This window comes from Chiloscyllium plagiosum, chromosome 5 (genome assembly GCF_004010195.1).
Source record: "Chiloscyllium plagiosum isolate BGI_BamShark_2017 chromosome 5, ASM401019v2, whole genome shotgun sequence".
In the NCBI taxonomy this organism is placed as follows: Eukaryota; Metazoa; Chordata; class Chondrichthyes; order Orectolobiformes; family Hemiscylliidae; genus Chiloscyllium; species Chiloscyllium plagiosum.
This window is the reverse complement of record NC_057714.1, coordinates 32,613,527-32,628,307: the sequence shown is the minus strand read 5'-3', so window position 1 is coordinate 32,628,307 and position 14,781 is coordinate 32,613,527. Positions and strand designations below refer to the sequence as shown.

General features: G+C 37.0%; 1 protein-coding gene across 1 annotated transcript in view; it reads right to left on the bottom strand.

Annotated features, from left to right (window-relative positions):
• The window catches only part of meox2a (mesenchyme homeobox 2a), a 46,692-nt gene that overhangs the window by 28,385 nt on the left and 3,526 nt on the right, over window positions 1-14,781 (bottom strand). The window contains exon 2 of the mRNA XM_043689825.1: window positions 12,726-12,898. Coding sequence (XP_043545760.1) covers window positions 12,726-12,898 — 173 coding nt within the window. The remainder of the gene's footprint in view (window positions 1-12,725; window positions 12,899-14,781) is intronic.

Below are 14,781 nucleotides of genomic sequence, written 5' to 3'. Positions count from 1 at the left end.
TTTCACGCAAAGGGTGGTACGTGTATGGAATGAGCTGCCAGGGGATGTGGTGGAGGCTGGTACAATTACAACATTTAAGAGGCATTTGGATGGGTATATGAATAGGAAGGGTTTGGAGGGATATGGGCCGGGTCTGGCAGGTGAGACTAGATTGGGTTGGGATATCTGGTCAGCATGGACGGGTTGAACCGAAGGGTCTGTATCCATGTTGTACATCTCTATGCCTCTATGACTCTATGTACTCTTCTTAAATTAAAAACAAAGTTTTTTGTACTAGTTATTCCAGATAGACAAAGTGGAAACTTTGATTTGTTTCTGGAATTTGAGTTTTAAAATGGGAGTTTTTACCTCAGAGAGCACACATTAATTTTACTCTTCAACTACTGTTCAAAGTTTTTGTATATAGGATTTGAATGTGAAATCAATATTCATTTTTAATAACTTCCCACAACTCCATCAATATTTAACTAATAACACTATGGAAATGGCTCATGTTGTTCAATGTGAGCCTGAAGAATAATTAATAAAGTTTTTAGTGTGTGGTGTTCATTTATGTCTCTCTTCAGGAATTGCATATCATGAAGTGCAGCATTCGTTGTGACCCGTGCTTTCAACTTCAATTTGCACTAGAATTAGAATAATAATTACATTTTATTGTCACATATACTCAAGTCTAGGGACACAGCAGTACAGTGAAAAGCTTACAAAGTCATCATTCCCGGCACCATCTTAGGTTCAAAATCTTAGGTACAAAGTAGCACCAAAATTAATTAATATTAAAAGTTCAACATTACAATCCTTCTAAAGTAGAAAAATAAAGAAATAAAGTTACAAGTTCAACATTACAATCCTTAGCCATGGTGGCCTCATGGGTCCCAACAAGGGGTTGATCTTCTCCGCATTGGGTTCCTCTACTGCAATGGGCTTGCTCTCCCCATGCTGACTCAATCACCCCCACGCCGGCATCACCGCAGATGCTGGCACACTTCAAGCTGCTTGTTCTCACCCCCACTTCGACCTGCCTGTTTTCACTGCCACCTCAAGCTGTTCTCGCCCCCGCCGCGAGCTGCCTGTTCTCGCCCCCACCTCAGGGTGCCTGTTCTCGTCCCCACCTCAGGGTGCCTGTTCTCGTCCCCACCTCAGGGTGCCTGTTCTCGCCCCACCTCAGGGTGCCTGTTCTTGCCCCACCTCAGGCTGCCTGTTCTCGCCACCACTTCAGGCTGCCTGTTCTCGCCACCACCTCAGGCTGCCTGTTCTCGCCACCACCTCAGGCTGCCTGCTCTTGTCCACCCTCAGGCTGGCTGCTCTTGCCCACACCTCAGGCTGCCTGTTCTTGCCCCCACCTTGAGCTGCCTGTGCTCACCCGCACCTCAGGCTGCCTGATCTCACTGCTGCCTCGAGCTACCTGCTCAGTAGTGCTTCATATTAAATCTGTGGTTTGATTTTAAAATCCATGGTTTACATTCTTTCTTCCAAATATGTTGATTCTGCCTTAAGAAGCATGTTTATTTGTTAGCCCAGACTAACAACAAAGTAGTCCCAAATGCTTGTATTTGCCAACACTAAACAGTTAAAGACCTATTTTCATTTAAATTTTCTCCCCTTTAAACTAATGGCACTTCCTTTCAGCATCAGTTGCTATGAGACTTAGATCTAATACATCATCCTCGGATATTGATTTGGTATTGGCATTTTTAGATGCAGTCATTAATATTGGTCTATGAAAAGGATTAATTGCACATATATATAACTGTATATCTACGTCTAGATATATAAGTTTCTATGATTATTTAATTTGAGGTGAACTCGTGCATACTAAGTGTAATTGAAGATAATCTGAGCAATTAAAATTCAGTTCTGTTAACTTGGTTTACTGCCATACAAACACACATATACATTTCTTGATATATATGTACATTATTTTCTGGCTTGCTTAACCAAAGTGTCAGTGTATACTGTGCTTGTTGACTTCTTCATTATTTATCTATGTTTGAAGAGAAGCGGTTTGGCAGAGAAGGGTTGAGGCGAATGGATGTGGATGGAAATGTGTGCAGTATAGAATGTCCAATGTCCATCTCACTTAGCTCTTGAGATTCGGCAATGCGTTAGAGCCCTGCTGGAGAAGTAGTACATGTGAAAGTATAAGCAGTAAGGTCAAGAGAACAACATCCAGCAACAGTCAAACAGACTACAAGACTTTCAACGTACATAGCTCAACATTTAGACACTATACTACTGGGATTTAATATTTATTTATAATGATTACTGAGAATTTTAAATTGAGTCTTCCAAACAATATCAGACAAAATTACAAGAATGAAATCTAACAGATTTTCTTTTTATACATAGAACAATGGTAATTATCTTGCTTATATCTATCAAAGCTAACATTGTTCAAGAACTTCATTTATCTATTTTACAGTTAAGGAGTAGCCCACACTTTGACTGTCGGCTCATTGTCCTAGATTACAGTTTGGATTCTGTGGAGAAATATGTGAAAATGTTTGTAGTTTAACAACATTCATTTGGAAGGATTCTGCAAATATTTGAAGTCAAGATTGTGATAAAGTAGTTAAACAGAATATTGCGGTTTAAGTTAGTTAATGCTTAAAAAATAAGAATTAACTCTGAAGTCTTACGAAATATCAGCGATGGTGTAAGACGAGCACAGTAATATTTATTTTAAAATGCAACACTATTAACAGTTTTAAATCTATTAATTGAGTATATTTTTCATGCCATTGATGTAGAATCAGAGATTGAATTAAAACTTAATGACTTCAAATTCTTGGTACCAATGATTATATGACATTACTTTTAATACTTTACAGGAATAATTTATTTTATTCTGCTGGGCTTAATTATTTTTGTGATCAAAAAATTTGACTTATAAAAATGATCAGTTGTAAACTTTTATTTAATACTTATTCTGATTATTCGATTAATGCTCAAAGATTTTATGCAATTAACTGTGTTCTGGTTCAATGTTTGGCACTGAAGAATGTGAAATTACAGAGTTGGCAAAAGATTGTTTTGACCACAGTCTTGTTACTAATCAAAATAGTACAGGACATCTGTCAGATTTGTAAAGTACCCCACCCATAGCTACTTAGTTAAAATTCCAGATGGCATCACCATTGAAATTGTTTTCATCCAACCCAGTCAGTTTTGTAAAGAGAAGGATAAAATTGTCAAAAACTTTCATGTGAAATTTGGGAATTAGCTGTGAAATGTTCCATCTATTAGTGTGCTTCTGTCATTTTGGCAGCAAGAGCCAGCTGTCAAAGGAAAAAAAAGACTAAACAAAATGTGCAAGTTGGTGAAATCATTACCATGAGTGAGGCTGACTTCATTGTTCATAAGGGGTGAGCGACAAGTAGAACAAACAAGACTGGCCTGATTACACGATAAATGCAGCATTATCTCCAGGTCACACCAAATATTCAACGTACGTTTACATGTCTTTTTCCAGGATTTTTCAATTTGTTCTGTTTTCCATTGTATATTTTCAGGAGTATTTTGTAATAACTCATGGACAGTGGCAACATGAGGGTTGGATGTACTATTCCCTCTAGGTTGCACACATGCTGCAATCATGCAAGTACAACGTGGATCATTCACAAACTGCCCCCTTTAAGAGACTGTGATGATGCAGCTGCATAAACAAAATTGTACCATTTACTTAATAAAACAGGCCATGCATGGCAAAATGTTTGGAGGGATCTTTAGTTTGCCAGATATTTTTTTGGAGCAGCAGGTGGTGCATCCTTTTTGGTGAAGTGATTTGAAAATATATTAGTGAAATGAACAATAATAATTGAATGATCTTGGCACAATATACAATAAGCATCTCAAACACCACCTTAAGCATTGGCCCCCTCAACCAGCGTATGTAGCTACATTGTGTAATATCCACAATGCCCTGTAGCAACTCCCCAAGGCTTCTCCGACAGCATTTCCTAAACTTGCAACTTCAAATAACATGAAAAACAAGGGTAATAGATTCAATCAGCACCTGAGCTTTTCCCTCCAATTCATGCACCATCTTGACTGCATTCTTTAGGAGGTCAAAATACCTAGAGCCTGCACCTAGTACCTCTAATAATATTGTGGGTGTACCTCCACCACACATGCTGCAGCAATTCAAGAAGATGCCTTATGACCAAGTTCTCAACAGCACTGAGGGACAAGTGACATCATAAAATTCATACATTATCACTTTTACTTTCTTTCTTTAACGTATGTGCTTTTTAAATAAAATTTGTATTTTTACCACATTCGATGTATTACACCAGTTATTGATAATGAAATTTTTTTCAGGAACTATTAGACAATTTAAATTTTTCACAATCATTAAACCTATAGTGCCGCGAGGATTTGAAAAATAGTTGGTTGTTTCATCTAAGATGTGTAATTTTATTACTTTTTTGGACTAATAATTTTATTCTTTCAAGGAATAGTTTAAGACAATGGATGAAGTGTTGCTTGTACCCTGATTTACAAAGAGTAGATTGCTATGATGGTTTTATACAGCCTGGACCTGAATTAGGCTCGTAACAAATCATCTACATAATCCAGGATGTTTTAGAGACTTTGCTTAAAGAACAATCAGATGAAAAAAGAATTCACTTGTACCTATTGTAAAATAACATTTTGTTTGTAAACTAATTTTATTCCATAAAAATTAAATCTCTTTGAAATTATTTAGTTTAGTTCCCTAAGATTTAACAACATCCAAAACTACGTATTTATTTTGAAAATTGGTATCAATTACAGAAACACATTAAATTGTAATGAGTTTTATATTTAATAGTATGGCAGAATGTTTTTTAGAATATATGCATTTGTGTAAAGTTGCACGTTCATGGATTTTTTTTATAATTTCTGCATTTAGTTCAGAATATTTTGGAATTCCATCTATGATTCCTGCTGATTTTTAAAATCATGAAAACCTTGGCCAAAATTGCATTGGAAATCACTATTTTAAACTTTTTTTTGTAAACGATGTTTAGTTTATACAGATGTTAAACACTATATGATAATCACTCCCCTGAGTTGCATCCAAGTGTTTGCTTTTAAAATTATAACAAAACCAGTAGTTCAATCTGTTTTTTTCAAAAGTCACCTATTGCTGATCTGTCTATTACCTTCTTAAGCATGTCAAACCTTTGCCCAAACAAAGATCTAAAAAGCTATTTGAATACACAATATTTTTTATAACATCACATATTAGCAATCAGATATAGTTAGATTAACAGTTGACAGCTAAAACCATTCCAAAGTTCCAATACAGATTTTGAGCAGTTATACTGCAATGATCTCTAGCCTTTCACTGTCTCCACTGGAGTAAATTAGTAAAAATCCGACAATGTTCTTTTTAAAACAGCTTTTCTTTAAAGTCCAGGGCTTGCATCTCACATTATAATAGCCACCAAAAGAGCGCAGCTGTTGTGAACCTATGCCTACAATACTTGTGAGTTTGAGTGTTTGTGTCACGCAGTTATGCATATTTATATATTGCTCCCAGCTAGGATTCTATATTCACTTCTTAATTTTCAAATTAAATGAAACTCTAATCTTTTGCTTTTTTCACTGTTTTATTGTTTCTCAGCATTGTATTTTTATAACCTATACATTGCACTCATTATGGATTTACAGCACAATCCAAGAAACTGGTCTTGTATAAACAGTAATTTCTAAGATCAAATTTCAGGGCAAATAATTTTCATCTCCAGCTCAAAGTCTTGAGCGTAGCTACAAAATGAGACATTCACACAAGACATAAAATAACTTGTAAATTTCCTGTAAATTTAAACTGGAATTCAACTACTGAACATTTTAGGAAGCAATATGTATAATGCGACAGATGCCTATGCCTTCATTATAATGTCTCAGAGATGGTTCAGCTTGGCTACTTCTATCATAACCCATTGTGAATACAATCTCAATGGATACAAACAGTTCACTCGACTTTTAGTGAGGGAAAGTTGGTAAAGTCTCAAGTCATGAACAAAACATGCTAAAAGGCATTAGATTATTGCGATCTGACAATAAATACTTGTCATTATTCACATTGGAAAAGTATCATTAAAAAGGTTGGAAAATGTGGGAACCAAAGACCTATGGCAGGATTTTACTGGACACCACAGTTGGGTGGCATGTAAGTGGATGTTTAAAATAGAATTTCATGCTCTCCAACAGGCCATTCATTCCCACTGTGAATTTGTGAGCATAAAAGAGGTGTTTGGTGAAATGCCTGAATGTGGCCCAATTAAAGCCCTTAAGTGGCCATCTGATGATCAGTTAAGGGCTTTTAATAGTTGCCATTCTCATTTAATGAATGGTGGATGAGGCTTACATCTAACATGCAGCCCAGCAGATACAATGTTATGGCTGTTCACTAATGAAAAAGAAAGGGTTATAAGCACTATTGTAGTTAGGCGGTAATGTGGGGGTTTAAAAAAATAAAAAATAAAAAGAAATGAAAAAGAGAGGGTGCCTCCATTCTATGCCTCTGGTTTCAATAGGTGGTATCTCTACATTCTCATTAGAGTTTCCTTTGTCTAAATCCACCCATCTCACCACTGCCCTGTCCAACACACTTCCCACTTCCTTCACCCCTCTTGCCAGAACCACCCAGCCTGGCCCCAGAGAGATCCCAAGGTTAATTGGAGGTTCAGGTTCATTACAAAATGTCATCTCTTTGTCCAGGCTTCAGCGTTTGGTAGCAAATAACACACCTAAAGGCACCTGCTGCCAGAACTGCAGACCTGCTTGCCTCCAGTTGGGATCATTGATATTAAAGCCCATTGGCTGAATAATTAAAGCCATGAGAGGTAGCCTCATCCCAAAGATTTAAACAGTGATGGAGGGGAGCCAAACCCCACATTATCATCCATGACTTTAGTGAGAGCGAAGCACCTTAAGTGATTTATATTATATTGAAAAGGTATAAAAAATTAATAGAACTAAAACAAACATATCTGTAAGCCTACATGCTAGGATTTTAAAAGAGATAGTTGCAGAAATAGTGGACATATTGGCTTTGATCTTACAGATTTCTTGAGATTTTGGAATGGTTCCTATAGATTTGAAAATAATAGATGTAATTTGCCATTTTGGAGAAAAAGGAGATGAACACTATGAGACTATTGGCCAGTTAGTCTGACTTTACAGAAGGAAATTATTATTGACAGTATGTCAACGTGGTGTTTGGAAAATCACAAGATTATTAAGCATAGTTTTATGAAAGTGAAATAGTGTTTAACATACCCATTTGTGCTTTTTGAGGGTATACTAGCAAGGTGGTTAACTGTTCTGCTAGTTATGCCCTCAGAATCAATACAGGAGTAACCATTTTACTAATATCTGATTAACAAACATTCGTCCAGAAGAATGTGATCTCCTACAGGGTGTAATTTGAAAGATCTGATATATGAACAGCTCCTATACTTACAAATGGTTCCTTAATATAGTCCTGCATTATGTTCCAACTTTCATACAAAACAACTTACAAACTCTGAATGGAACCCATTCGCAACCTGGGGACTACCTGCAGCATATTTTGATTTACAGAAAGCATTCAATAAAGTGTTACACAATAGTGTGTTGTGGAAGGATAGGCCTCACAAAACTGAGTTTAATAATGACAGTGGGATAGAATAGGTCATTGTCACATTGGCAGAATAATACGGCCAAAGTGAGAGAATGATCAGGACTTGGATCTCAACACTTCAAATCTGGATCAATTACTAAGATAAGGATTAAGTATATCAAAGTTTAATGATGACAAACAGCTAGCTGGGTAAGTAAACATGCAAGGCACCAAAAAGGAATTTGAACTAGTTAACTGATAGGACAGGAAGGAGACAAGTAAAATATAATGTGGAAAGTGTGCAGTTATCAATTTAATTGGAAAAAGTGAAAAACATTTTATTTTAGGTGAGAAGGTAGTAAAAGTTGGTATGAAGAGGATTTAGGTATCCTTTTGTGTGAATCACATAAAGCAAGCCATTGGGAAGGTAAAGTGGATGTCAGTCTGTATTGCAATTTGGCAGAATGAGGAAGGAGGTCATGCTACAATTATGTAGTACCTTGATGGGAGAGTTAGGTGCATTTTTAGTTTCCCTAATGATGATATATTTTTCATAAAGAGACTGCAACAAAAACTCACTAGCATGATTCCTGAAATGAGAGGGCTGAATAATGAGGACAGTTTGAGTAGAACAGGTTTAGGTTCCTATTTAGAAAAGTGAAAGATGATCATATTGAATACAAAATTCTGAGATGGAGAGGCTGTTTCACGTGGTAGAGGGATCTGAAACTAGCAGTCATATTCTCAAAAAAGGAGTTGGTTATTTAAGGAGGTAAGAAGGCAGTTCTTCACTGGGAGACACATAAACCTTTGGCATTTTTATCCTGCAAAGGGCAATGGATGCTTTCATAAGATGAGATTTGAACACATGGACAACCTAAAGATCATGAAGCAAGGGTTCTTTGTTCCACTGTTACAAGTTGTTACAAAAAGGAAATAAAACTAAGCAAAAACCAGGAAATATTTACATGTTGTACATAGAATGACTGTGAGGTTTACAACAAACTGAGGAATTCCTTTGTCAGTCTGGTCTCTATATCCATCATCCCTCTTTCTGCCAAAGACACACTTTTTTTTTCAGCAGAAGTCCATGCAATTGGTTCTATGGTCCTTCCTCATCATTGCCACCTTCTGGTAAAGGTCCTGAAGACTTCGAGGAGAAAGTGAGGTCTGCAGATGCTGGAGATCAAGCTCAGCTTACTCACTCAGTGCTCTCCATCACTGTCATCACTGCAGCTGAAGTCCCATCACAGTTATTCAATAGCCATGTTCAAGTGTGAGCTTGTTAATTTTTTTTGGCATTAGGGGAAATCAAGAGGATAGGGATAAAGTAGGAAAGTGAAATTAATGTAGAAGTTCCATCATGACTGAAAGAATTTTGCAACAGGCTTGAAGGGCTGGATTGCCAATTCCAACTATGATTTCTCATTCATGTGTTTATCAATAACATTGTCAACATCAATTATAGTGATGTACTGTGTATTTTTGATTGGATGAACAAGATTTCCAACAACTTAATGGGAAAAATAAATTAATGGAATACATTTAAAAAAGTTAAGTAAAACGAAGATAAATAGGAACAAAAAGAGAGCTATATGTTTCAGATGAATGAAAAATGGCTGAGAATGGAAAGAGAAATGCAACAATATAAGTAGCAACAGATTGACAAAACACCTATGTAATCCTATCTAACATGATTCTTTATCTCTGATCAACTTGTGGGCTTGAATTTGCTTTGTGCATGTCAGTTTCTAAATTTCAAAGCAATATTTAACTCATCCTGAATGAATGATAACCAAAACCTTGGTTAACAATTATTTGTAAACTCTGGTCATATATCTCAAATAGACATAAATTGATTGTGACACTGGTCAAACATTTTTACTTGCCAAGGTACACTGCTATTCAGAATAAAAGTGCATGCATACGATCTGTTTCAACTGACTTTCTGGTTGTCTGTTTTCTCTTTCTCAAACATATTTAAAATCTGTGCTTGCAAATTTTTATAACACCCATTATAGCTTGGGGATCACAATGCTCTTTACCCTGCCTCTGTTGTTTGTAGATGTCAGAAGCATACAACTGTTGTACAGGTGACTTATTTATAGATACTTTTAAACCAACTTGTTGAGAAATATAATAACACAACTCTGGAGCAGGTGGGACTTGAACACTCAAGTCATCTAAGCCAAGAGATAGGAATACTATTACTACACAATAACAGTCCATTCATGTGATTGTAAAATCCCAAAAGCTTGGGAAAATGACCATCAATTGACCAATTACTTGCTTTAGTTGGCCACTTGCCATTCCAGAGGCTGCTGTCATTCTTATCACTGTGAATATTCCTTGATGGCAAAACATATCAGGTTTCTTCCCAATGTCATCTTAAGATCTTCAAATAGCTGGTAAAATTCCAACCACTGAGACTTGGCATAATTAAAGGTGATTTGGTATGTGGTGATACACTGATACAAGTGGACTGCACAGCAGAGGATGAGGTCACACATGAATGTGCAGTAATGGTCTCATCTGAGCACTTTTGTGGAGCATTTTACTGTAAAAGATTGAAGAGTGTGTACAATGAAAGCCTTGATGTGTGGTCACTGTCAAAAAACATGGAGGGGCCTATACCAGAGTTTCGCACAAGTTTGGGGCCTGTCCTTTCCAGGGGTGAAAATATGGTCAGCTTTGTGTATCTGATCATGATGCAGTGCTTGATGATACATGCCTCTGCACAAACAGAAGCCACTCAACATCTAACTGCTGCTGTGGAGGTTGACTGCAGTCATACAACTTTAGATTGCCTGCCCCAAACATTCAGACTACCGGCATCATGGTTGCAAATATCACTGTTCAGTTTGCATTGTGCCCAGCAATCCATCTTCCGACATGTCATAGGGTTGGTGAGGCAGCTCGATTTAGGGAGAGTGACAGCAGTACCTGGAACTCAGGCCTGTGGTTCTTTGTCAAGGTGCTATTCTACTCCACTCCTGCTCATGCTGTTACCCATCAGCCAGCCCAGACTGATGCTTCCCATGCAGAAGTCATGCTCTTTGAAACTGGACGTTCCTGGGGAAGAACTGCATTAGGTCATTTGCTAAGGCCATCTGCAGCTTTCCCTGCTGGAATTTAGCAGCTACGATGAGCCATTTTGCAGTCAAAGGTGTAGTACAGTGGTAGTGACTACGGTGGGCAAAGGTATATGTACACCAGCAAAAGATTAATTAGTTGACTTTTGGATGCATTTTCGTAACATTTATCCTATAATTCCGGTTGAGAATGATTGTTTGGAATGTCTTTTATTTTGGGATTATGGCCAAGAAAGTTAGTAACTGAGAAAAGGTAAAGTGTTGATGGATGGTGAATGGAATGTTTGTTGACTATTATCGGAGTCAGATGAGTCAATATCCTGGCCAGCCTGGTTAAGCCTGTGTTAGTCACCTTCTGCCTTGCTCTTCCAGCTCCCCTCTTCTTCCTCCTCCTCAACTGCTCAGACCATATAACTGTGTGGTGAGAGATGTGCTTCATGGCAATGAGGTTGTGCAGCATCAAGCCAATAAGGACAAATCTTAACATGAAAAAGCATTGCTTAAGCTCCCCAATGGTCAGTTTGCTTATATTTTGTGTAGCTGTGTGGTTTTCATCATATAGACGCTTCCCATTTGTGCATGGCTGACATTCCAAAGACATGAGTTGAGTAATCCTTATCACCTGGAATCACCCTCTGATTTGTCCTGGTGGCTCAAATAATTCCTGCAGATCAAAGTAATCAAAATTGCTGCCAGGATACTGGGCAATGCCTGAGTGACTTATCATCTATTGGCACAAACCAGCTGGATGTTGAGGGAATGGAATCCTTGTCAGCCGGAGCACATCTCAGAACTGATATGTGGTGCCTGCAAAGGGTTATGCAGTCAATTAATGGCACTGTGTAGCATATCCTACTGAAGCAGCACACTTGCTCCATCTGATTCCCTCAGGCAGAAAGACTGAAATGTATTCAGCCCTCTTGTAATGCAGAGCCTCAGTGACTTCCTTTAGACGACAGTGGATGGCAAACTGAGAAATGTGACAGATATTGCTTACTCTGGACTAGAAACAGCCAGAAACATTAGAACTCATAACATTCAGAACCACAGGCAATGCTGCCCTATCCCTTTTCTCAGGCTTCAGTTGTGGTTACAGCTAAGGCAAATTACAGTGATGACCTCCAAAGTGAATTGGAGATGCCCGACACTCTGTTAGTTGCTGATTTTCAGGTAGGAAATTGCTCCTACAAAACAATGGGAGGGAATGACTTCCTATGAAACTTTCTTTTCATACTCTGCCATACCATTTCCAGCCATTTGTGTTGCTTCTTCTGTCATGTTCAATCAAAAGGATTGAAAACCAATGCACCCAAATCTGGGAGAAACTGCAAGAGAATCTTTGAATTCAGGGCAAAGTTCTGTAGCATGGGCCACATTACTTCATATCAATTTCAACAACTTTAAACAATTCTGGAACCACTAAAGCTTTCTATAATCTCAGCAAGAGCCAGGAGTAATCAATCAGCAACAAACTTGAAAGTAGGTGATGCTACCTCCAATAGCAATAGGAAGGAGATCCTCCCAGCTACTCAACATGTATTTAGCTGTGTGAGCTTACCGAGGGAATGTTAGCTGCAGCATTGTGTTCAAAAGTGGCTGTTTGGAGATAGTGAGGACTGCAGATACTGGAGAGTCAGAGTCAAAAAGCGTGGCCCTGGAGAAAGCATAGCAGGTCAGGAAGGATCCAAGAAACAGGAGAGTCAACGTTTCAGTGATGAAGGGCCCAGCCCGAAATGTCGACTCTCTACTCCTTGGATGCTGCCTGACCTTCTGTGTTTTTTCCTGCGCCACGCTTTTCAACTCAAAATTGGCTGTGCCCCATCAAATTGATATTATATACTGACTGAGGTCACTGTCTGTCTACTCTACATACATTCAGCAGACATTGCAAACGCCTTCATCAAAGTGGTATCTAGTGCGACCAGTGAAAAAAAAAAGGTGCTATCATCATGGATGCTGGTTTGAGGAATAAATAGCATCTACGGTGATGAAAAAGACACACCAGACATCTAATTTTATAAGCTAATTTTATATCCTACCTGTCTTTCAGTGAGATCCAAATTTACTGCTATCTCATATCTTCTCAGTCTGGTCAGATAGTTGTGGTGAGCAAACTCAGCTTCCAATTCCCGAATTTGTTCTTTAGTGAAGGCTGTTCTTTCCTTTCTGGGTTTGCTGTTCATCTCTCCTTTGTAGCTGCATTCTTGTGTCTCTATAACCAGGATCATAATAATTTCAGTTTAGATTTCTCATAATTGTTTAAAAGGCAAAAAAGTATATTTTCAATTTTAAATTTAAGAAATAATTCACATTTTTATAATACCTTTTTGCCAACTCAGGACCTCCTTTCAAATGCTTTTTGACAAATTAAATATTTTAAAAGTAGTCACTGTTGTAATTTGGGAAACAGAAGAAGTGTACACAGCAATATCGTATAATGGCAATGAGTTAATTATCGGAAACTCTGTGATGATATTGTTTGAAAGATGAATGCAAGCATAGTTGACAAGGGCAGCATTTGTTGCCCATCCCAAATTGGTCTTGAGATGAGCAGTAGTCTAATTCATTTCAGAGCTGACTCATTGCTTTATGGCAGAGTGACATGTAAGCTAGATAAGGTAATGGCATCAGATTTCCTTCATAAAAGAACATTAATGAAGCAGATGTGTTTTTACAAAAATCAGTGATAATCATTATAGCAACATTAGTGAGACTAGTTTTATACTCTTTTTTAAAAGCATTTGAATTCAATTCTATTAGTTACTATTATGGGATTTGAACTCATGTCCACAGGGTATTTGACTGGGTCTCTCAGTTACTATTCTAGGAACATTACCATTACACCCAAAAAGTATACAGGAGCCTCAAATTAATTTATTCAAATAATTGGCCTGCTACATTATTGAACGACAAACATTGAGGGGTATAATATTAGCAGTAAAAAGTTCAATGCCCTATAAAACAATAAGAATTTTATGTGCTAATTATATACATCTTCAATTAGGTTATTTAATATTTCTAATTTCACAAGGCATTATGTAAATAACCATTTCTGAATGATAACTACTTTCCTTTCTCAATGAGCTTCTCAACAAAGCACATGATGTTACTTTATCTTTTTCTTCAATTTCAAACATTAACATGAGGAGACGCCCTTCAATCCATTGTACCTGTTGTCACATTTATTGGATTAATAAAATAGTAGTTCATTAATTAATATATTTATTTTGGGAATGAGTAATTTTCATATGATTAAAAAAGATGTTACACCACATAGTCTGCTTTTACACTTGCTGGCATTATTAACTCCAACATGTTGGCATACAGATAGTTAAAATTAAATCTTATCCAATAAATAAAGTCACAAATGTAGGGATTAATCATGTATTGTACTGCTAGGAACTAAAGCTAAAATTTATATTTCCAAAACAATATTAAATATTGAAGTTAATGTGAAATTATTAAAATTAATTATTGATCAATTAATATATTTCCTTATTGACAGAATTCTTTATACACATACACATATGGACATACAAACTAAGAGTGGGAGTCGGCCACTTGAGCATATTCATTATTTAATGATGATTATCATGGTTCACTTGATTACTCCATAATCCCTGCTACCTCAATATTATTTCACCCCTTGTTAATCAAAAATATTCAAATACTCTGTTTCCACTACATTTTGAAGAAGAAAGTTTTGAAGACTCACAAATCTTTGCAAGAATAAATCTTGTCCCATCTCGGTCTCAAATGGACAATCCTTACTTTTACAGTGACCCCGCAGTTTAGATTCTTTCATAAGATGAAACATCACCTCCAAATTCACCCCATCAAGACCCCTCAAAATTTTATATATTTCAATCAGATTACCTCTTATTCTTCTAGACTCCAACAGTTACAGAGAGTGATGAGAATTCTGGCCTGTCCAACCTTTCTTCATGAGACAACATGCCCATTCCAGGTATTAGTCAAATAAATCCTCTCTTAATGGCTTAATAATGCCAGTAAGTATAAATGAGTTGCATCTTTATTAGTCATATGAAAATGGATCTTTCCCAAAATAAATACATTTTGATTTTTAATTTAGGA